Source organism: Saccostrea cucullata, unplaced genomic scaffold (genome assembly GCF_032062105.1).
Source record: "Saccostrea cucullata isolate Sc308-1 unplaced genomic scaffold, CSIRO_AGI_Scuc_v1 ctg2017, whole genome shotgun sequence".
Lineage (NCBI taxonomy): Eukaryota > Metazoa > Mollusca > Bivalvia > Ostreida > Ostreidae > Saccostrea > Saccostrea cuccullata.
In genome coordinates, this window is record NW_026937136.1 from 43,180 (window position 1) to 66,915 (window position 23,736).

At 35.0% G+C, this 23,736-nt stretch overlaps 2 protein-coding genes and 1 pseudogene across 3 annotated transcripts; 2 read left to right on the forward strand and 1 right to left on the reverse strand.

Moving 5' to 3' along the window:
- The first annotated feature begins 1,402 nt into the window (after window positions 1-1,402).
- LOC134247426 (uncharacterized) lies at window positions 1,403-2,957 on the forward strand (annotated as a pseudogene).
- A 3,516-nt stretch (window positions 2,958-6,473) lies between these two features.
- On the forward strand, window positions 6,474-10,136 carry LOC134247430 (uncharacterized). The gene is made up of 4 exons (XM_062729799.1): window positions 6,474-6,830; window positions 7,277-7,510; window positions 7,622-7,772; window positions 9,284-10,136. Exons 1-4 carry the CDS (start codon window positions 6,556-6,558, stop codon window positions 10,067-10,069), a joined length of 1,446 nt encoding a protein of 481 aa, XP_062585783.1. The 5' UTR covers window positions 6,474-6,555; the 3' UTR covers window positions 10,070-10,136.
- LOC134247429 (uncharacterized) lies at window positions 10,135-11,867 on the reverse strand. Of its 2 annotated transcripts, none has more exons than XM_062729798.1 (3): window positions 11,487-11,867; window positions 10,573-10,709; window positions 10,135-10,365 (listed from the first exon to the last, which is right to left on the reverse strand). In XM_062729798.1, exons 1-3 carry the CDS (start codon window positions 11,688-11,690, stop codon window positions 10,200-10,202), a joined length of 507 nt encoding a protein of 168 aa, XP_062585782.1. In that variant the 5' UTR covers window positions 11,691-11,867; the 3' UTR covers window positions 10,135-10,199. The 2 variants fall into 2 exon arrangements, with proteins under 2 accessions (XP_062585782.1, XP_062585781.1); XM_062729797.1 differs by having other exon boundaries at window positions 10,185-10,368.
- Window positions 11,868-23,736: the final 11,869 nt, after the last annotated feature.

Below are 23,736 nucleotides of genomic sequence, written 5' to 3' on the forward strand. Positions count from 1 at the left end.
TCCCAGGAAAAAAAATTCTGTATCTTGTAACTGAATGTAACGTCGATAACGGGCGATAACTCTTTAGAATGTAAAATTCGTCTTATTGCAGCATCGGATGACCTTTGATCCTTTAAACTTTAACCTAACCAGTTGCATTTCAGACTATTTTACCCAAATCTATACCAAAACGTGTACTTACCGACTGCCATAGCTCCAACTTCATGAAATACATGTATAATCCAATTAAAACACAAAATAATTCCTACTGACATACATGCAATGATGTGTTTAAAACACTAGGCCTAGTACTGCACGTGCAGTGCTATCTAAAAATGATAATGGTAAAACTAGTACGTAAGTTGGGTACGTGACGCAAGCCCAATGTGATGCAGGTCTTCAGATACATTTACAGTATAAGAACAAATTCAAAATTATTATTTACAAAAGATGTTTATCTTAACTTTGCCATCTACGCCTATTTCCAAAAACAGGAAAATTGGGTGAGTTTGTGTGTGTGTGTGTGTTTGTGTGAGGGTGTGTGTGTGTGTTGATGGGAGAGGGGTGGGGGTTGACTAAATTGATTGGGTATACAAGGTATATGGCAGCTTTCAAGGTGTTTCTGCCTAATCAAATATAAAAAAGTTTGTACATTTTGAAAAAAAAATCATCAAAAACGCTTTACACTAAATTGAATAATATTTGTTGTTGATCTATATGAGAAAATAGATTAAAAAAGTTCCAATTATGGGCCAAAAATTTATAACCTCTCCCCCTTGTTTCAAACCTAATTTACATCATTAATTGAATTCTGTTGTTTAATTTAAGACTGGTAATGAATTACGAATATTAAATACATGTACCTATAAGATCGAGGCCCATGGCTCACATGTTCACTTGAGAATATTATGCTCAATTTGATGAATACATGGAGGCCCTTTTATGTAAATTTTTGAATTATATTGCTTTTTCCTTGGCAAAGCCCAATTTTAGAGGAGTGTGCATTTAGAGGCAAACACCTTAGTGCGGGTATTACTATCTCATGACAGCATCTAGTTGCAATCTTGAAATTATGCATATTGTAATAACATTTCTCAAACTATTTCAGATGCTGAAAGCAATTCAACTCTACAATTTTGTCCATTTCAAGGAAAAATATAACATTTTATTTGAACGTTCAAGAAATGTTTTTTTCCTTTTCGTTGGAGCAAACTTTTGTGGAAAAAGCACCATCTTGGAATTGATCAGAAGATGCATGCCTAGAGAAATTAATTCTTCTGTGACAAATTCCTTCGAAAAAAATTCTATTGCATACGCTGTTTGCAGATTTGAATTAGAGGATAAAAGGACGGCGATTTCTGGCATAATTAATGGAAAAATGAAGGACACAGACAAGTTGTTCACAAAGTAATAATTTACAAAGATGAAGATAGAACAATTCTTAGCTCCTGTAAAAGTACCTTTAAATACAACCCTGAATCCAAGTACCTTTAAATACAACCCTGAATCCAGGGAAGACGATGATGATCGCTTTCAATCATTTCAGTTCGAAAAAGATAACAATGCTTTGGATAATGTTTTCGACAAGGAAAAAACAGATATGGGGGACGTTGTATGGGATGTGCTAAATAAGATAAAATCTACTGATTGCTCCTTTGACATGTTTGATATAAAAGTGAAGCAAGATGATATCACATGGAAAAACTTGGGAGAAAAGTATGTAGCCACAATGCCTCTAAGAGGCATCGGTAATGTGCAGTGGACAAAAAGCCCACAAATTGGAGAAGGCTTCAAAAAAGTAAATTATTTAAAAACATGTGAACAAGCAGAAATAATATCACAACTTCTGGATAGGGACGAAGAAATAGATTTAAAAAAAGAACAGAAGATTTTCACATATCTAACATCTCCGCAAGAATTTTTTTTTGAAAAAAAAAGGAAACTGATGAAGGAACACTAATTGATGTGAGACAAGGTAATTCTCCACTATTTCCACTGTTGAAGACTTTGGTAGGAATACTAGAAGCTAAACAGGTTTCCTTGCTTCTTGCACAAAGACACATCAAAACACTTTGCTTAGAGGAGCCGGACAGAGGAATGCATCCCCAAATGACTGAGCGGTTAAAAAGAGTTCTATATGAAGAAGGCTTTCACAAAACTATCATTGTTGCGACACATAGTCCCTATTTTATAGATACCTTATCCGTCGAAAACGCACTAATTTTCTTTCGAAAAGAACCAGAGAAAAACGGCTTGAAAAGATTACCCATTAATAACGAACTATCAAAACTTCATGCCGTTGAAACATACAGGACCCTGCTATTTGGAACTAAAATATTATTGGTTGAAGGCCCAACTGACCGAGAAATTGTCCAAATTCTCTTTTAACAAATTGCGTCAAACGGACGACAGCCCAGAGAATTCGAACGAAGATCTCGAAATAACAAGTTATTAAATTATCCCTGTTCATGGTTGTGAAAACGCTGCAAAATATCGGAAATTTTGTAAATCAATAAATCTTCCTTGTGTGACATTATTGGATCGTGATGTCTATGTGAAAACTGATGGAGACTCTGTGGTAGGTTTTGATGGGATTGTTGACAAAAAAAGTATTGACAAAGAAAGCGAAAAATTCAAAAAAGCGAGGAATTCAAAAGGTTTGTGGGAAGAAACGTATCTTATTTTCTCGCAAATGGATTTGATGACTTTTCAGAATATTTTAAGATGTATTACAATACATTCATTTGGAAGTTTGGCGATTTAGAAGAAACAATACGGAGTTTAGAACCAATGAAAAGTTACATCAGTGATAAACTTCTTAAAAGTAATGATTCACTAAAGAACAAAATAAAAAGAGGACTTGATCGAAATGAAGTTGAGGACTTTGGCAAGTTGCTTATAGAAATCCCTGAAATAAAAAGATTTTTTGATTATCTAAAAAATAACTAGACAAATATAAGCAACAAAGCTTGAAGTGATTGATTGATTGATTGTATATTGTTTAACGTCCCTCTTGAGAATTTTTCACTCATATGGAGACGTCACCGATGCCGGTGAAGGGCTTCAAATTTAGACCTATACTCGGCACTCAGGGCCATTGAGCAGTGAGGGTTCTTTATCGTGCCGACGCCTACCGTGACACGGGACCTACGTTTTTAAGGTCATATCCGAAAGACCCGTGACTTTCACTTCTAGTGCCGAGCGCTTGGCGAAGGAACAGTCACTACCTATGTTTACGTCTTAGGTATGACGCGGCGCCGCGATCGAGAATCGAACCCGGGCCTCCCGATCACGAAGCGAACGCTCTACCACTAGGCTACCGTGACCGGTAGCTTGACGTGAATGATTAGTTTTTAAAAACTACATGTATAACAGTTACTATATAGTGTTTATATATTATATTTTTTAATTTTTATAAATGTGATATTGAAAATTGATATCAATGATGGGTTCAATTATTTTCAAAAGTAAACAACCAAACAGCTTAGATACTGACTATTACTGTTTTATACCTGCATTAAGGTGTTGTCTTTAAATACACGCTCCTTCACATTTTGCAAAGAAAACAGTACTTATATGTGTCAAATAGAGTGTAATTCCCAAGTGAAAATGCTGTCACTGAAAGTTTTTTTATGTAAGAAATTTCAAGAATTACAGAAAATTGCATAATTAAAAAAAACAAACTACAAACTCTTTGATGGGATGGACAATGAAGATGAACAAAAGAGTCATCGTATGAATGATCTTATTCCTGTTTCCAAATATGAGACACTCATTTTATACCCTCCAGTATTAAACTCGGTGTTCACTTGGAATCAGCTGCTTTTCAACATCCTGGCTCCGGACAAACCTTTTTGACATAATGGCTCCGGAAGCGTTTTTCCATCTTTGGTTCGGAGACTTTTGCTGCTTTAAGAAAAACTTCTAGTACTGTAACAAATACATTTTGTGTTGAATCCTTTGTTTGTCTGTTTTGTTTATGTCACTTGATGTAAATTTTATTAAAAATGTGATTTTTTTTTTTAGAAAAGGTAAAAGCAAAATTACTCGCAATTGAAACTTTATGATGAATTCATTGTCAAAACAACAAATATTATTTTCTTGCATATCTTTTTAAATGAAATAAAATCCATGCCTAAATGACAACTTTTGAAGTTAATGAGTTTGTGCCAATTTTGGTATGAAAAACCCTTTCCAAATACACTTGTTTTTTTTTTCTTTTTTGAAATCTTCTAGAACCGAACATAGGGTTGGACTTGCGTCACCCTTATAGAAATTGTTTTACCATTATCATTTTTGGATTGCACTTGATACATGTATGTGCATCATTATATCAGTTTTGAGTAGGAATTTATAGTGTGTTTTAAATGAATTATCATCATTTAATGAAGATGACAGAAACTATAATAGGCGTTAAGTACATTGATTCTAATAATGAGATGTCATTATATGCATAAAATATTCTGAAATGCGAATGGTTTAGTTCCTATAGGTAATGACTAGATGCTATGGCGTAAAAGAAGTCGAACATGAGTTATCGTTCATATAACGAGTTATCGTTCATAAGATGCGTAATACGTCATCATAGAGATCTATTCACTCTTACATGGATTTTTCCACATGTGTTAAAATAAACAAAAATAAAATAAATATTCTCTAATCATATTTATTCGATTGGTAATTTATATTTATTTCATATGTAATTTACAATGGGGTTATTATATATAAATCCGTATGCCGAAAAATGGAAATGTCAGTATATATAAACAATTTATCAATATAAATTAATCATCAAACATGGATTAATTATAGATAATCGTGGATTGATTTTAAGAAAAATAAAAGGAGTTGAGGTATAGTACTTGATATATTTTCTTTCTATATATTTATTTGTATTTCGGTTAATGCAGTTTGGTTGTTATGTGTATTGTGAATGGAGAATGTACAGGGGGGGAGGGGGGTTAATCCTACTGGAGACAGGCATCTATCGTTAAATGTGGTCATGTAAGAAACAAAAACCATACGTGTTTAAATGCTGCAATAAGATCGTCGCTCCAATTTTTCACTCATGGGAACACTAACAATTGCCGTTGGAAAACTGCTCGACACCCTGGGTCATTGAGCAGTTAGGGACCTTTTTCGTGCCAGCACCAACAGCGACAGGGAGGGGTGGAGCGGTTGTTTGTCAGAGTTAAGGAGCCAACAAGCACACTAAAATTATTGAATTATTAAATCTTATGCATATATTGTAAAGAAAAGGGGGCCTTGGTCCCCTGCACAGTGAGGGACCTTTTTCGTGCCAGCACCAACTGCGACAAGGGACCTCGGTTTATACGGTCTCATTGGAGGACCGGTCTCCACGTCCTTCAGAGGGATTCAAACCTGCAACACAAGGATTATCTCCTTAATCCGCGACTTCAAAGTAGACTCTTTTACTACTATTTCACACGGCGACGCAGATTTCAGTGGCGAATCCAGGAATCTTGAAAAGGGAAAAGGGGGGTGGGGGTGCTGTTGTTTATCAGAGTTAAGAGTTTGTCAGTTTTAAAATATACAGAAATGTAATGAATATTTTTTGATAATATTTATTCGATTGGTAAAATACATTTTATTAAAAGTTATTGAATTATTAAATGATTTGTATATATTCGACAGAAAAGTGGGCCGGGGTGGGGATGGGGGGGTGGGTGGGGGGCACTACCTGTAAACTAATCCGCCAGAGTAATTGAATGACTATTATACTGAGGTTGTGAGATAGAAATAATTATTTTCTTATTTTAATTAGAAACTTATACCTATACAACAACCACTAATAAGAAATCTGGTATTGTTTCACATGAATATCCAGGTTAGCGATAAGACTTAATTTCTCACAAAACTCAAGTTTTTTCCCCCGAGGCATATCGTTACGCAATAGAGCAAAGTTCTATGGGCTGGCCTGCACATGTTTTTATTTAAGATATTGTAAAAAGTTATTTGATTTTCAATGTAAATATTTGAATAAACTATATCTTTATTAAGTTATACACAAAAAAAATGACTCCTTTACCGCAGACAATCTGAGAAATAATAAATTTTCTTCTTTTCATCAAATGCAGATAACTCTTCATAAACGTTTAAGGTGGAATGTCACACCAACTTTTTATTTTATAGATCTTTAAGTCATCCTTTTTAAACAATGGTTTCAGCACTGAAAGGCTGATATTAGCTCTTGATTATTTATATTAATTTTTTGGAGTTTGACCCATTTGTCATGAAAATTTTAAACTTATTCTTTGGCCATATCTTTTGAACAGTAGATGCCAAGACATTTATACTTCACATATGTAATCTTTTTTGAAAGACCGTTCATTGGATACCAACAGCCTTGATCCTTTGACCTTGACCTTGTAGATTTCTGTACTTGTGAAGAAACTTCAACCTTGGCTATAACTTTTGAACGGTAGGGGATAGGACTTTCATACTTCATATACATGATCCTTGTGAGAAATACACCGATCCATTTTGCATCGATAAGCCCCGCCCACCTTAGTGACGTCTTAGCTACGCTTCCGGGTCGGACATTCCATAGTAAACATGGCGGGTGAAATCAACTTAGATTTCATCCCGTCGGACATTTCACTCGATTATTTTAAAAATATTGTATTGTCAAAACGTTCTAAAGAAAGGGGTTATAATTTCTTTATCAATGGCTACATAAATGCGTTGAAACTTTTCAAATCTAATGACACTTCAGTAGATATATCCGCAAAATGCTTTCGCTCAATGCGTAAAAGTGAAGCCCCGCACAAGATCAACATGACGATTACAACTTCGGCAATCACAGAGAGTCTCTGTACCTGTAAGGCTGGGTATGTACATTAAATGATTAATTTACGTAATTTAAAACTAAGAATAAGAAATAAAAATCGATATAATGAACATGAATTGATGTATCACAGACACAGGGAAGGCCTTTACTATCAATGTTGTTTGAATATTTTCGTTCAAGTCCACTTTCTTCCGTACTTTTTTCACGGTATGGTAGAGTCTTTCTAACCCATATTATGCATTCTTTATATATTAAAATGGTAAATGCATAAACCCATCTCGTTATTTTATCACCCCCCCCCCCCTCCTTATCTCAGATGGGTAGTAAACGTCAGAACAAATTTTCAGTCTCTACCCATCTCGCTTAGATTACCCCCCCCCCCTGGTTCGTTTTAAAACGTTTAGGCGTGTAGAGTTTGAGATTTATATATAAATATTATAAATACATGCTTACAAAGTACAATTATATATTTGTTTCTTAATTCAGAATAAGTGGTACTTGTTCCCGTGCAGTTGGTGTACTGTACACCATTGTACATTATAAAAACATGGGCTTGACAGAAGTGCCATCTGCATTGGCGTGCACTAGTCTGCCACAGCAGTGGCACAAACCTAGAGGTCCAAAGATACTTCCTGAGCCTGTGTCAGCTATGGTATTTGCCAAACCAAAACAAACACCCCGTAAAAAGAGGCCAGTCCATAGCACCATGCCCAAGATGAGGTATTATAAAGTACTTCTATATAAATACATGTATGTATATTTTATTCCTATGTATACCAGTCTGAATACCCCACTTTCTTATAGAAAGCATTTTTTTCTCTGAATTTCAAGCATTCCAAGCATTGACTTTAAAGAAATAAAGAAACTGAAGACAGATCCTTCTGCTGAGGGCACACCCCTGTCATACTTACTACAGGAAGAACTTCATCTTACACAGACACCTCTGGGTGATGTACAGCAGGGATCAATGCTCCCATATCAGGTACTAAATATTAACAAGATTTGAATAAAAAAGAAACACGAGTAATATATTCCCTTTTTATTTATTTATTTTTTTTTTATTTTTTACACTTTTACTAAAGTGTCTTGAAAATTTGTCAGTATTGCTGCAACAAACCAGTGTGCATTGATACATTTAAACATACTTACAGGAATTTTTCTCTTTAGTAACTTAAAACATTTAATTTGATTTATTGCTCGTTCAATATGTATCCTATGAGATGCAATTTGTCTAGTAAGATTTACTTCACCTGCACTAAGTGATTTTGCACTTGATGCTAAAGGGGGGATATTTAACCTTAGGTCTAGTAGAGCCAACTCCTTTTCAATAAGGAAACCTTTGTCTGCCATTAAGGCATCATTAGACAAGATAAATTCTTTTTCTTTCAAGTGCCTTAAAAAGTCATAAAAACCACACTGTTCCATAATATCATTATCAGAAATACTTCCAGAATACAAATCTGACACAAATAAAACTGAACCCCTAGGGTCACATACAACAAGACCTTTCAATGTATTAGAGGATTTGTAGTCTGAGTAACACTGACTTTGTTGTTTCAGAGATGATGGCTTCTCTGTCTTCAATTCAGTACAATCTAAAATGGCTAAACAAGTTGGAAATTCTATTTTAAATGATTCTGGCATATTATCTACAATGACATTTCGATGAGGCCAGTAGCTTAGTGAGCCTAATCTTACATGTAAATACATATACTTGGCCACTCCATTTACAACTGTTGACACTGTCTGAACCTTTACATTAAATCTAAATGCCAGATCTTTAACATGTAAACCATTTCTAAGTCGACACAAATACATGAACAGTTGTTGTGACAAAGGAAATCTGTCCATTTGAGCTTCTTTCCTTTTCTCCTCATTGACGATTGGGTTTGTGTCCTTACATGGAAACAGAAACGCAAATAGCATTAAAAATCTTGAAAATGTTAACCCAGTATAAAATTCAAATAAGTTCTTAATTTTTGACTTTGATACATCATCAGGAGTAAAAGGGGTATCCCTTTCTGTTTGACAGGAACCATCAGCGACCTCTGCTGCAACTTCCTTTACTTTCGAATCGATTTCCTTTCCTAGTCTTTCATTTTCTTCCTCAAGTTGCTTTATTCTTGAAGCAAGGGAAACATGTCCATGGATGAGAACACTGAAATATGAAATAAAACATATGATTGTTCAGGAATATACAAATTGAAAGATTATATAACAAAATTATCATTTATCTAAAGATTGAATTTAATAAATTGGGTTGGGGCAGTTTATAAACTATAAACTGCGTAAACTGTTCTAACCCACATTATACCGTATAAAATGTGGTGTTACAGTAGCTATTAATTTAATTCCTTATGTAATTTTCATTCATTTAGTTTGAGGATTAATGTTTGAAGATTAATGACCTTAAAAAAAATTTATCTAATCAAATGGCGTACACAATCAGATTAAATTATTTTAAAATAATACATTTATTGGGTTTTTTTCTAGTTGAAAAACTACAAGACCATTCCGTCCATTGAAAATGGGACTTGTGGAAATACTGTTTTCCCATTGGACAGTGAGGTTCCATTTGAAATAAACACAAAATTTAAAGAACTTAATCAACTTTACAACACAACACAAGAGGAAGCTGTAAGGATAGAAAGGTCAACTGTCCATCAGTCAAAGAATGAGGTTTGGTTTGCAGATAGAAAGACGCGTGTGACTGCATCCCAATTCCATAAAATATGCAAGAGGAAAAAAGATATAACGGACAGTTTTGTTTGCAATATATTTAATCAGAAATCTTTCAGTTCAGAAGCTACCTCTTATGGGAAATGTCATGAAAATGTTGCCAAACAAAAATTAATGGAGAGGCATCAAAATATTCACATTCACGACTGTGGGTTAGTTATAAATCCTTTGTTTTCATTCCTAGCTGCTACCCCTGATGGTAAAATTTGTTTGGATGGTCAAACTGGAGTTTTAGAGATAAAATGTCCATTTTCTGTGAGAAACCTTCTCATTTCAGAAGCTGTACAATTGCCAAATTTTTGCCTACAGGCATCTGGTGACTCTTACCAATTGAAAAAAAATCATGATTATTTTTTCCAAATCCAGGGCCAATTAATGGTGACAGGTACATCTTTCTGTATATTTGTTGTCTATACTAAGAAAGATTTATTTATTGAAAAAATACCAAGAGATCCTAGTTTCATGAAAGAGATGTTTGACAAACTTGCTAACTTCTTCCTGGAGCATGCTTTGAGTAAAGTAGATTGTGCATCAGCTTGATAGTTCATCTCAATGTTGCATAAAGATTCATTGATTCTGATGTATGTATCAATTATAAAGAAATGATTTAAATCATTAAATTATCTTGATCAAAAATACTCCTCGTTTTCACTAGTAAAGATACCGGTAGTTAAGATGAAGCCTTTAAAGCAAAAGAGACTGTGCAGGCCTTATATATGTCTGCACTTAAACAAGATCTGACATTCTTAGGAAAGGACTTACATTCTTCTTCTGTTTGACAGGCAACATCATAATGTAAGGCAGAATCTCTGTGTGGAGGAGGTTCTAAACTGCCACTGCTGAAAATATTTCGAATTGTTCTGAAATCCATTTTATTACATAGGAAGTATCATGCACTCTTGAATACATCCATTTACTTTAAATATCATTTTTATTTTATTTCTGTGGGTTATTAGAAAGCAGAAATTGTTTAAACATATCTGTATGAATGTATTATCTTCATTAAATTAAGTTTGAATTCAATGGACTGTGCTCGATCAAACCTGGTAGAAAAGTCTGTCAACTCATTGGACTGATGAGACATGTATACTATTTTCCGTCTTGATCTCCTTAGTTCACCAGTTTGTGCATCACATGGATCTGGATAGTCATCAGATGGGCCATCTATTGAAATGAAATGCTGAAATTGAACAATTAAACTGATTTTAAAAATTATCTTTAGTAAGTCTCTATGCAACAAGAAACAAATCCATGGCAGCAGTTCTCTGATACACCTCTTTCTCTCTCTATAAAATTGTATTTACATGTATACCCCAATGGTATACATAATGTCAGATTAATAATTTTAATTATGCTACTTCATTTATTGTGTAATGGTTAGGGCCGTGGATATCGGCCTGGATAGCTCAGTAGGTAGAGCACCTGACTAGAGATACAGGGGTCCCGGGTTCGATTCCCGGTCCAGCCATACATTTTCTCCTTTCCTGTTACAGATTTGGTGCCGTGCCATGCCCTGGAATTGACAGGTGAAAGACCTGCCAGGGATGAGCCTGGGTTGGGGTCTTTGGAGGGCCAAAGACCTTTAAGGAGGGAGGAATGTAATGGTTAGGGCCGTGGATATCGGCCTGGATAGCTCAGTAGGTAGAGCACCTGACTAGAGATACAGGGGTCCCGGGTTCGATTCCCGGTCCAGCCATGCATTTTCTCCTTTCCTGTTACAATTGATTCACAAATATTTTAAACTTTGATAACTAAAAAAATCCCGCAAATCCGAGACTAAAACTTAGCATATGATAAAGATTGGTTATAGATCTGACACACAATATGCACTTGAATGCAGTCCTAAATGATCGATCATTGTTTACATTGCTGCACTGCTGATAAGGTGTGCACATCTGCACATGTCATTGTACGCATTTGATTTGTAACATTACATTATAATTTCTATGATATTTACCTTTGAACATATATACGTAGTCGTATGTTTCGTAATTTTGTCAACATTAAGCTGATCGTGAGGTCGTCTACACAGGGAAATCCATCGCAGGCATTTTTGTAAATCAGATTTCGGCTTGGGAAATGGAATGAATTTTGCTCCCATCAGCTTATCTTGATACCTGCTATCGGATTTACACGTCCCAAACGAACAGTGCTTCACCATGGCAAAGTAGCAAATAATCAACTTTTAAAAAACAACGGATTATAAACAACTTTTCTGTAGCATCTCCGTAAACACAGCGCCATTTTGTCCGACTGATGTCCGACCTCCGCGCAGATGCAAATGACGCGATAATGCAGCGCTCTGATTGGTCAATATTCACACACCCACAAAAGAAATGGATCGGTGTATTACTTCATTGGATACCAAAAACTTTGACCCTTTGACCTTTGAGATTGAGTTACTTTAAAAAAGAAAATCTTGACCATAACTTTTAAAGTATTATGGCTCGTGCTTTCATACTTAACATATTTAATGCTTGTGAGAAGTTACTTCATTGGATACCAAGAATATTGACCCTTTGACGTTGGAGTTTGACCTACTTTTTAAAAAAATAACCTTGGTCATAACTTCTGACCGGTTAGAGCTAGGGCTTTCATACTCTATATAAGAATTCTATGTGGCAAGACCTTTCATGTTGATACGAATTACATTGACATTTTGGCCTTGACCTTAGAGATTTTTGTACTTCTTAAAAAAACTTTAATGTTTGCTTACTTTCAAATTTTACAATTGTTTTCCATTGAGAATACCTTACTTTTGGTACCTATTAATAAAATTTGCATTTAAGAAAAGTTTAATCTTTGCTATGTTGCCATACATCAGTGTTACACAAACACATCTTGTTTATTAGGTATTCATATGATGCATTCATTTACAGCAAATTGTTTAAAAAGAAATCATCTAATTTGAATGTAAATAATCATAATCCTACATGTCATTCATTGCTGCTGATTTATTTAAGATTGAAATTATTACCATGATCTTAAAAGGGTTTTCCTACCTACCTGTAGCTTGTACAAGCTAATAATTCGACATCGAACTCGACAACTTCTACCCTATTTACGGAGATTTAAAAAAATGAGTATAACCTGAAGATATGTCCCAGATCTCAGAGCTCTTCTCACCTACCTGTACCTTGTACCAGATTAGAATACAGTAAAATATTTTTCATAATCCTACCTGTCATTCATAGTTGCTGATTTATTTTATGCTGAAATTCTTACCCAGGTCTTGCTAAGGCAACTCCTTACCTGTAATGGAGAATGAAAAGATAGGTTCAACATGAAGATGTGTCCCTTATCTCAGAGCTTTCTCTCACCTACCTGTACCTTGTACCAGATAAGAACGCGGCAAAATATTCGTCATATTCTTACCCGTGTTTCATAGATGCTGATTTATTTTATACCGACATTATTACCATGATCTTACTAGACCACTCCTTACCTTTTATAGAAATTCAAAAGAAAGGTTTAACATGAAGATATGTCCCTGATCTCAGAGCTTTCTCTCACCTACCTGTACCTTGTACCAGATAAGAATACAGCCAAAATATTTGTCATAATCCTACCTGTCATTCATCGTTGCTGATTTATTTAATGCTGAAATTCTTACCCAGGTCTTACTAGGCAACTCCTTACATGTTATGGAGATTCAAAAGATAGGTTTAACATGAAGATGTGTCCCTTATCTCAGAGCTTTCTCTCACCTACCTGTACCTTGTACCAGATAAGAATACGTCAAAATATTCGTCATATTCTTACCCGTCTTCCATAGATTCTGATTTATTTTCTACTGCAATTCTTACCCTGCTCTTACTAGGCAACACCTTATCTTTTATATAGACTCAAAAGATAGGTTTAACATGAAGATATGTCCCATATCTCAGAGCTCTTCTCACCTACCTGTACCTTGTACCGTATTAGAATACAGTAAAATATTTGTCATAATCCTACCTGTCATTCATAGTCGCTGATTTATTTTATGCTAAAAATCTTACCCAGGTCTCACTAGGCAACTCCTTACCTGTTTTGGATAATGAAAAGATAGGTTTAACATGAAGATATGTCCCTGATCTCAGAGCTTTCTCTCACCTACCTGTACCTTGTACCAAATAAGAACGCAGCAAAATTTTCGCCATATTCTAACCCGTGTTTCATAGATGCTGATTTATTTTATACTGACATTATCACCATGATCTTACTAAACCACTCCTTACCTTTTATAGAGATTCAAGAGATACGTTTAACATGAAGATATGTCCCTGATCTCAGAGCTTTCTCTCACCTACCTGTACCTTGTATCACACAAGAAAACGGCAAAAAATTCGTCATATTCCTACCCGTCTTTCATAGTTGCTGATCTATATTTTGTTGAAAATCTGACCCTGGTCTTCAAAGGTAACTCCTTACTTGTTATATAGATTCAAAAGGTAGGATTAACATGAAGATATGTCCCTGATCTTAGAGCTTTCTCTCACCTACCTGTACCTTGTACCAGATAAGAATACGACAAAATATTCGTCATAATCTTACCCGTCTTTCATAGATGCTGATTTATTTGATACCGAAATTCTTATCCTGGTCTTACTAGGCAACTCCTTACCTGTTATGGAGATTCAAAAGATAGGTTTAACATGAAGATATGTTCCGGATCTCAGAGCTTTCTCTCACCTACCTGTACCTTGTATCAGATAAGAATAAAACAAAATATTTGTCATAATCTTACCCATCTTTCATAGATTCTGATTTATTTTATACTGAAATTCTTACCCTGCTCTTACTAGGCAACTCCTTACCTGTTATGGAGATTCAAAAGATAGGTTTAACATGAAGATATGTTCCTGATCTCAGAGCTTTCTCTCACCTACCTGTACCTTGTACCAGATAAGAATACGGCAAAATATTCGTCATATTCCTACCTGTATTTCATAGATGCTGATTTATTTTATACCGAAATTCTTACCCTGGTCTTACTAGGCAACTCCTTACCTTTTATGGAGATTCAAAAGATAGGTTTAACATGAAGATATGTTCCTGATCTCAGAGCTTTCTCTCACCTACCTGTACCTTGTACCAGATAAGAATACGGCAAAAAATTCGTCATATTACTACCCGTCTTTCATAGTTGCTGATCTATAATTTGTTGAAAATCTGACCCTGGTCTTAAAACGTAACTCCTTACTTGTTATATAGATTCAGAAGGTAGGATTAACATGAAGATATGTCCCTGATCTCAGAGCTTTCTCTCACCTACCTGTACCTTGTACCAGTTAAGAATACGACAAAATATTCGTCATATTCCTACCTGTTTTTCATAGATGCTGATTTATTTTACACTGAAATTTTTACCCTGGTCTTACTAGGGAACTCCTTACCTGAATTTACCTTCTTATTTTTAATTGTAATAATTATCAATAAACTAAATAACTTATTTATTCATTAGGAAATTTATTTGTCTGTTTATTTATGAAAATATTTTTTTCTTCATTAATTAATTATTCTAATGAGTAATTAATTCTTCTAATTATTAATTAAGGTTTATTTATTATTTCTCATAATTAAGTAAATGTTTGATTTTCTTATTTATAATTTATTTATTTATCATATTTATTCCTTTTTTATTATTCTTTTAATATTAAAAAAAATAATTTATTTACTATTTTAATTACTGTAAATCGTTTTAATTCCACGGTGTTAAAATTTCACAATTTCTCAAAAAGTACCAATCGCGATGGTTTTATTTTTACGATGCAAGAAATAAATTCAGAATATCCTATAAGCATTTAAACGTTTCTAAAAACTAATTAAGACATTCACGATGGGTATAATATCGCTGAAAAATGATTAATCGCGAACATAGCGAAATCAAAACCATCGTGATTATTTGCCAATCTACAGTATCTTTTTATTTATTTTGTTATTTACTTATCTTTTGTTTTATTTATTTATTTATTCATATTTTTTTGTATAGACGGGTTCTGTTTATGTATTGCCGGGTTTATGTTCCCATCCCTAGGATTTGTATACCCATCACCAGGGTCTAAATACCCATCACCAGGGTCTGTATACCCATCAATAGGGTTGGTATACCAATCACCAGGGTCTATATAACCATCACCAGGGTCCATATTATCCATCACCAGGGTTTGTTTGCCCATCTCCAAGGTCTATATACCCATCGCCAGGGTATGTATTACCCAGCACCAGGGTCTATATACCCATCACCAGGATCTATATACACATCACCAGGGTCTATATACCCATTGCCAGGGTTTGTATTACCCATCACCATCACCATGGTCTATATACCTATCACCAGGGTTTGTATACCCCTCACCAGGGTCTATATACCTATTACCAGGATCTATATATCCATCACCAGGATCTATATACCCATCGACAGGGTCTGTATTACCCATCACTAGGGTCTATATACCCATCACCAGGGTTTATATACTCATAACCAGGGTTTTTATACCAATCACCAGGTTCTACATACCCATCATTAGGGTCTATAGTATCTATCACTAGGGTTTGTATAGCCATCACCAGAGTCTGTATACCCATCACCAGGGTCTTTATACCCATCACCAGGGTTTGTATACCACTTTACAGGTTCTATATACCCATCACTAGAGTCATTACCGCTATTATTACCAATCATCAAGGTTTGTATATTTATATTTAGGATAGGTATTACCTGTCACGTACCAGGGTATACAAATTATTACCAGTCTCTGTATATTGATCACTTTTCTCTATATTAACAATGGTGTATCAGAAAGAGTCTGTATTTGCAAGGATTTGGTTTTTAATATAACAAAGAGTATGTGCATCGCAGAGGGCCTGTCAAGGGTCTCGGTGTCAACAAGGGTCTATGACTCTATGTATCACAAAGGGTCTTTGTCACCAAGGGTCTATGTTTCATGAAAAGTATGTATATTATCAATGCCCTGTGTTACACTAACGGTATGTGTATCACCAAGGGACTGTGTCACGAAGGTTATGTGTATCACGAAGTTCTTGTTTGTATCACCTAGGGTCTATTTGTCACCAAGGGTCAATGTATTACCAAGAGTCTCTGTATTACCAAGGGTCTGTGTGTCACCAAGGGTCAATGTATCACCAAGGGTCTCTGTATTAGCAGGGGTCTATGTATCACCGAGGGTCTGTGTATCACCAAGATTCTGTTTATCCCCAATGGCCTTTTTATCACCAAGGGTCTGTGTATCACCTAAGGTATATGTATCACCTTGGTCCTGTGAATCACCTAGGGTCTGTATATCAAAAAGGGTTTGTGTATCACCTGAGGTCTTTGTATCACCACGGATCTGTAAACCACCAAGGGTTTTCTTCTAGGGTCTATGTATCACTAGGGTCAATGGAACACCAAGGGTCAATGTATCACCAAGGGCCTATGGAACACCTAGGATCTATGTATCACCAAGGGTCTATGTATCACGTTGGGTCTGTGTATCACCAAGGTTTTGTGTATCACAAAGGGTCTATGTATCACAAAGGGTCTGTGTATCACCTAGGGTCTGTGTATCACCACGGGTCTATGTATCACCAAGGGTCTCTGTATCACCAAGGGTTTGTGAACTTTTTGTCCATCAGCAATGATCATTAACCTGTCAGAAGAGTGTGTAAACACTGTACTTATAACATAAGTCTGAACAGCAATATTTAGGATTTTCGGGGTCGAAGTACCCTTATTTTCTGCAGGGTGTCCAACATTTTTTGCATTATCAAAACGAAATCCAATTAATTTTAAGGATGTCTTTGGGTGTGTTCAGTTACAAGGTTAACATCTTGTAGAATAGGCCTGATCGAATTGTATAATGATCTATAATGATTTTCTTGAGATTAAATTTTTTTGATTTAAAGTTATTATTTTATGTTTTCGTTATAGCATACTTTTTTTTATTTTGTAGCTGATCCTTTTAAGGGGGAAGCAAAGGGCATTGAACTTTATATCGATAGACAAAGATTTTTTAGTTATGTGGAGATATTTTAACATTGTAAATTTCAGTCATTATGTATCTTGATTCATCTGTTTCATAAATGGGAAGCTGTCATAAAATTCCATCATGTTGTTCATTTGTTCCACAAAAAATATAAACATATACATCTCTTCATAATTAATGAAGTGTGCAATGGTAGAAATCCTCATAAAAGTAGATCGACCAACACAAAATTCAAATTTCATTTATGTTCGATGTCAAGGTTTATGAGAGTAGAACAAAAGTGCCAAAATAGATGCATTCTACAAACTCTGAATAATGCCATTTTGTCAAGCAGAAAACCAAAGTGTAGTTTTGCTGCAGGGAAATGATATGCAATGTCTGTAATTTTTGAATGGGATGCAGTCGTCTATGGCAAAGTTCATTTGTCAAATCTTTTCACATGAAGATGTAAAAGACCTGTCTAATCAGGTGCAAAGCTTTGGCCGAGATTAAAGTTTTGTTAAGGGCAAATGTCAAGGTCAAAGATCATATGCAAAATAAATTGGACTCCTAATAGTTTTGTCACGGGTATTACACAGGTGAATTATGCTTTGATCAGGGCACTAGTAATTCTTAGCCGGCCTTGTTGCTGAAAGAACAACTGCTGGCTATTGTCAGCTTGTTTGAGACAGGAAAGGGTTGACACCGGCCACAATCGCCCAATTAAAATTACGAATAAAATTGTTATTCTTACCCTTAGCCGCTTTTGATTTATAATAAGTGTATGAAAATTAAACATCATCATAAGATAAAAATAAAGTATTCATAAACGGTTTGAAATAGATAATTCATTGTTGAATATGAGAGTCCGATCTTCTCAAAAGTATAGGGAGTCGACCTTTCGATGAATTTGTTCAAAAGTTAAATGATGCGTTTAGAAAACAGGGGGAAGGGGACAACCCTCCCTCCTCATGTTACGTGCCTTGTCAATACGTTAGGTGCCTCTAAACATCTATGTGCAAAATACACATAGATATTTCATGTTACTTTTTATAAATGCAGGTAAGGGGTTTTTTGTTATAAATATAACTCATTATGTACAAGTGAAATCTGAATTTTTAAAATTTTATTTCCATCAAATGTTCCAAATATTCAACTATCATTCGAATAAAGTAATCGAGTAGTGGACTAAGGTATAAATAAATATATTGTTAATAAAAATTAACTCAATTTATCCAAAAGAGGAATCAAAATACATCATGATTCACATTAACAATGTAAAGATATTTCCACAATCCACATAAATAAAACTCTTTGCCTATCGTTTTAAGTTAATTTGAATGTCCTTTGCATCCTTTTTAACAGGCTTACACTTCAATATAAAAAGTAAATAAGATCAATTTTAGTATCAAGAAATTTTAATCATAAGAAAATCGATATACGATATGCTAATGGACAAAGGTGCACAGACCCTCGATAATACACAAACCCTTGGTGATACACATATCCTTGGTAATACAGACCCTTAGTGACATAACTACATACCCTTTGTGATACAGATTCTTGTTGATAAAGACCCTAGGTGATACATAGACCCTTGATGATACATACCCCCCACCGGTGATTCACAGACCCTATGTGATACATAGACCTTTGGTGATACACAGACCCTAGTTGATACACAGACCTTAGGTTATACATATATCCTTGGTGATACACATATCCTCAATAATACACAAACCCTTGGTGATACACAGACCTTTGGTGATACAAAGACCACTGGTGATGCATAGACCCTAGGGGATACCCATACCCTAGGTGATACACATACCTTTGGTGATACATAGACCCTAGCTAATACACCAACACTTCGTGGTACACAGACCCTAGGTAATACATATACCCTTGGTGATGAAAAGACCCTTGACAATACATAGACCACTGGTGATACATAGACCCCTGGTAGAACACAGACCCTTTATGATACAAATACCCTTGGTGATACACATAATCTTGGTGATACACATAATCTTTGTGATACATAGACCTTTGGAGATACATTTACCCTTGGTGATACACATAATCTTGACGATACACATAATCATGGTGATACATAGACCCTTGGAGATACATTGAATAGGTGATGAATAGGCCCTTGGTGTTACATGGACCCTTGGTGATACATATACAGTACCCCTGGTGATAGAAACCCTTGTTGAAACACAGTCCCCTGGTTATTGACAGACACTTTATGATGCACATACCCTTGGTAATAAATATACCCTTGGTGATACATAGACCCTTACTGATACATAGATTGTTGGTGATAGACACTTTTGTTGGTAGCACACAGACCCTTAATGAAACACATACCCTTGGTGATACCGATATATTAGTGAACACAAGTCCTTAGTGATAAAGACTGTGCGTGATACATAGAGTCATTGACCCTTGTTGATACTGAGACCCTTGATTATTGACGGACCCTCTGCGATGTACATACTCTTGGTGATATCAAAACCAAACCCATGTAAATACAGACTGTTGGTGATAGACCCTTGTTCATAACGAGAACTAAGTCATCGGTATACAGACCCTGGTGATGGGTATAATACAGACCCTGTTGAGGGGTATACAGACCCTGGTGATGGGTATACAGACCCTGGTGATAGATAATACAAACCCTGGTGATGGGTAATACAGACCCTGGTGATGGGTTATGCAGACCCAGGTGATGGGTATACCGACCCTGGTGATGGGTAATACAGACCCTGGTGATGGGTATACAGACCCTGGTGATGGGTATACAGACCCTGGTGATGGGTAATACAGACCCTGGTGATAGGTAATACAGACCCTGGTGATGGGTAATACAGACCCTGGTGATGGGTATACCGACCCAGGTGATTGTTAATACAGACCCTGGTGATGGGTATATAGACCCTGGTAATGGGTATACCGACCTTGGTGATAGATAATACAAACCCTGGTGATGGGTATACAGACCCTGGTGATAGATAATACAGACTCTGATGATGGGTATACAGACCCTAATGATGGGTATACAAACCCTTGTGATGGGTATACAGACGCTGGTGAAGGGTATACAAACCCTGGTGATAGGTAATATTCACCCTGGTGATGGGTATATAGACCCTGGTGATGGGAACATAAAACCTAGCAATATATATAAACAGAACCTGTCTAAAACAAAAAAAAGTAAAAATGAAGGATTGAATAAATAAATAAAAAAAAAATAAATAATAAATCAATACATAAATAAATAAATAAAACAAAAGATAAGTAAATAGCAAAAAAAATTAAAAGATAACTAAAATGATAAATAAATTAATTATTTAATTAATCTTAAAAGAATAATAAAAAAAGGAATAAATATGATAAATAAATAAATAAATTATTTATCATTAAATCAAACATTTACTTAATTATTAAAAATAATGCAAAAACCATAATAAATTAATTAATAAATGAAAAAATTAATTACTCATTAAAATAATTAATTTATGAAGAAAAGGATGTATTCATAAATATACAGACAAATAAATTTCATAATAAATAAATAAGTTATTTAATTTAATAATAATTATAACAATTAAAAGATGAAAAGGTAAATTCAGGCAAGGAGTTGCCTAGTAAGACCAGGGTAAGAATTTCAGTATAATTTTTCAACATCTATGAAAGACAGGTAGGAATATGAAAAATATGTTGCCGTATTATTATCTGGTACAAGGTACAGGTAGGTGGGAGAAAGCTCTGAGATAAGGGACATATCTTCATGTTAAACTTATCTTTAAAGTCGAAATAAAAGGTAAGGTGTTGCCTTGTAAGAGCAAGTTAAGAATTTCAGTATAATTTTTTTCAGAATCTATGAAACACAGGAAGAAATATAACGAATATACGGCCGTATTCTTATCTGGTACAAGGTACAGGTAGGTGAGAGAAAGCTCTGAGATAAGGGACATATCTTCATGTTAAACTTATCTTTTGAATCGTCATAAAAGGTAAGGTTTTGCCAAGTAAGATCATGGTAAGAATTTCAGTATAAAATATTTCAGCATCTATGAATGACAGGTAGGAATAGGACGAACATTTTGCCGCGTTCTTATCTGGTACAAGGTACAGGTACGTGAGAGAAAGCTCTGAGATCAAAGACATATATCTTCATTTTAAACCTATCTTTTGAATCTCCATAACAGGTAAGGATTTGCCTAGTAAGTCCTGGGTAAGAATTTCAACATAAAATAAATCAGCAAGTGTGAATGACAGGTAGGATTATGACAAATATTTTACTGTATTCTAATCTGTTACAAGGTACAGGTAGGTGAGAAAAAGCTCTGAGATCAGGAACATATCTTCATGTTAAACCTACCTTTTGAATCTCCATAAAAGGTAAGGAGTTGTCTAGTAAGACCATGGTAAGAATTTCTGCATAAAATAAATCAGCAACCATGAATGACAGATAGGAATATGACAAATATTTTGTCCTAATCTTATCTGATACAAGGTACAGGTAGGTGAGAGAAAGCTCTGAGATCAGGGACATATCTTCATGTAAAACTATCTTTTGAGTCTATATAACAGGTAAGGTGTTGCCTGGTAAGAACAGGGTAAGAATTTCAGTATAAAATAAATCAGAATCTACGAAAGACGGGTAAGAATATGACAAATATTTTGGCCGTATTCTTATGAGGTACAAGGTACAGGTAGGTGAGAGAAAGCTCTGAGATAAGGGCCATATCTTCATGTTAAACAATCTTTTGAATATCCATAACATACTAAGGAGTTGCCTAGTAAGACCAGGGTAAGAATTTCATCATAAATTAAATTAGCAACTTTGAATGACAGATAGGAATATGACGAATATTTTGTCGTATTCTTATCTGATACAAAGTACAGGTAGGTAAAAGAATGCTCTGAGATCAGGAACATATCTTCATGTTAAACCTATCTTTTGAATCTTTATATAAGGTAAGGAGTTGCCTAGTAAGATCAGGGTAAGAATTTTAGCATAAAATAAATCAGCATTTAAGAAACAGAGGAAGGAATATAGCGAATATACGGCCGTATTCTTATGTGGTACAAGGGACAGGTAGGTGAGAGAAAGCTCTGAGATCAGGGACATATCTTCATGTTAAACCTATCTTTTGAATTTCTATAAAAGGTAAGGAGTGGTCTAGTAAGATCATGGTAATAATGTCAGTATAAAATAAATCAGCATCTATGAAACACGGGTAAGAATATGACGAATATTTTACCGCATTCTTATCTGGTACAAAATACAGGTAGGCGAGAGAAAGCTCTGAGATAGCGACACATCTTCATGTTAAACCTATCTTTTCATTCTCCATAACAGGTAAGGAGTTGCCTAGTAAGACCTGGGTAAGATTTTCAGCATAAAATAAATCAGCGGCTATGAATGACAGGTAGGATTATGACAAATATTTTACTGTATTCTATTCTGTTACAAGATACAGGTAGGTGAAAGAAAGCTCTGAGATCAGGGACATATCTTCATGTTAAACCTATCTTTTGAATCTCCATAACAGGTAAGGACTTGTCTAGTAAGAGCATGGTAATAATGTCAGTGTAAAATAAATCAGCATCTATGAAACACAGCTAGGAATATGACGAATATTTTGTCGTATTCTTATCTGGTACAAGGTACAGGTAGGTGAGACAAAGCTCTGAGATAAGGGACGTATCTTCATGTTAAACCTATCTTTTGAATCTCCATAACAGGTAAGGAGTTGCCTAGTAAGACCTTGGTAAGAATTCAGCATAAAATAAATCAGCAAGTATGAATGACAGGTAGGATTATGACAAATATTTTACTGTATTCTAATCTGGTGCAAGGTACAGGTAGGTGAGAGAAAGCTCTGAGATCAGGAACATATCTTCATTTTAAACCTATCTTTTGATTCTCCATAAAAGATAAGGAGTTGTCTAGTAAGACCAGGGTAAGAATTTATGCATAAAATAAATCAGTATCTATGAAACACAGGTAGGAATATGACGAATATTTTGCCGCGTTCTTATCTGGTACAAGGTACAGGTAGGTGAGAAGAGCTCTGAGATCTGGGACATATCTTCATGTTAAACCTATCTTTTGAATTTCTATAAAAGGTAAGGAATGGTCTAGTAAGATCATGGTAATAATATCAGTATAAAATAAATCAGCATCTATGAAAGACGGGTAAGAATATGACGAATATTTTGTCGTATTCTTATCTGGTACAAGGT

Excerpts from the sequence above, each read along its gene's own strand:
- LOC134247430 (XM_062729799.1), top strand. The coding sequence starts at position 6,556 with ATGGCGGGTGAAATCAACTTAGATTTCATCCCGTCGGACATTTCACTC. Across the intron at positions 7,511-7,621 it reads AGCACCATGCCCAAGATGAG|CATTCCAAGCATTGACTTTA; the intron begins GTATTATAAAGT and ends CTGAATTTCAAG. Across the intron at positions 7,773-9,283 it reads GATCAATGCTCCCATATCAG|TTGAAAAACTACAAGACCAT; the intron begins GTACTAAATATT and ends GTTTTTTTCTAG.
- LOC134247429 (XM_062729797.1), bottom strand. The coding sequence starts at position 11,690 with ATGGTGAAGCACTGTTCGTTTGGGACGTGTAAATCCGATAGCAGGTAT. Across the intron at positions 10,710-11,486 it reads CTACGTATATATGTTCAAAG|CATTTCATTTCAATAGATGG; the intron begins GTAAATATCATA and ends GTTCAATTTCAG. Across the intron at positions 10,369-10,572 it reads TTGACAGACTTTTCTACCAG|CAGTGGCAGTTTAGAACCTC; the intron begins GTTTGATCGAGC and ends AAATATTTTCAG.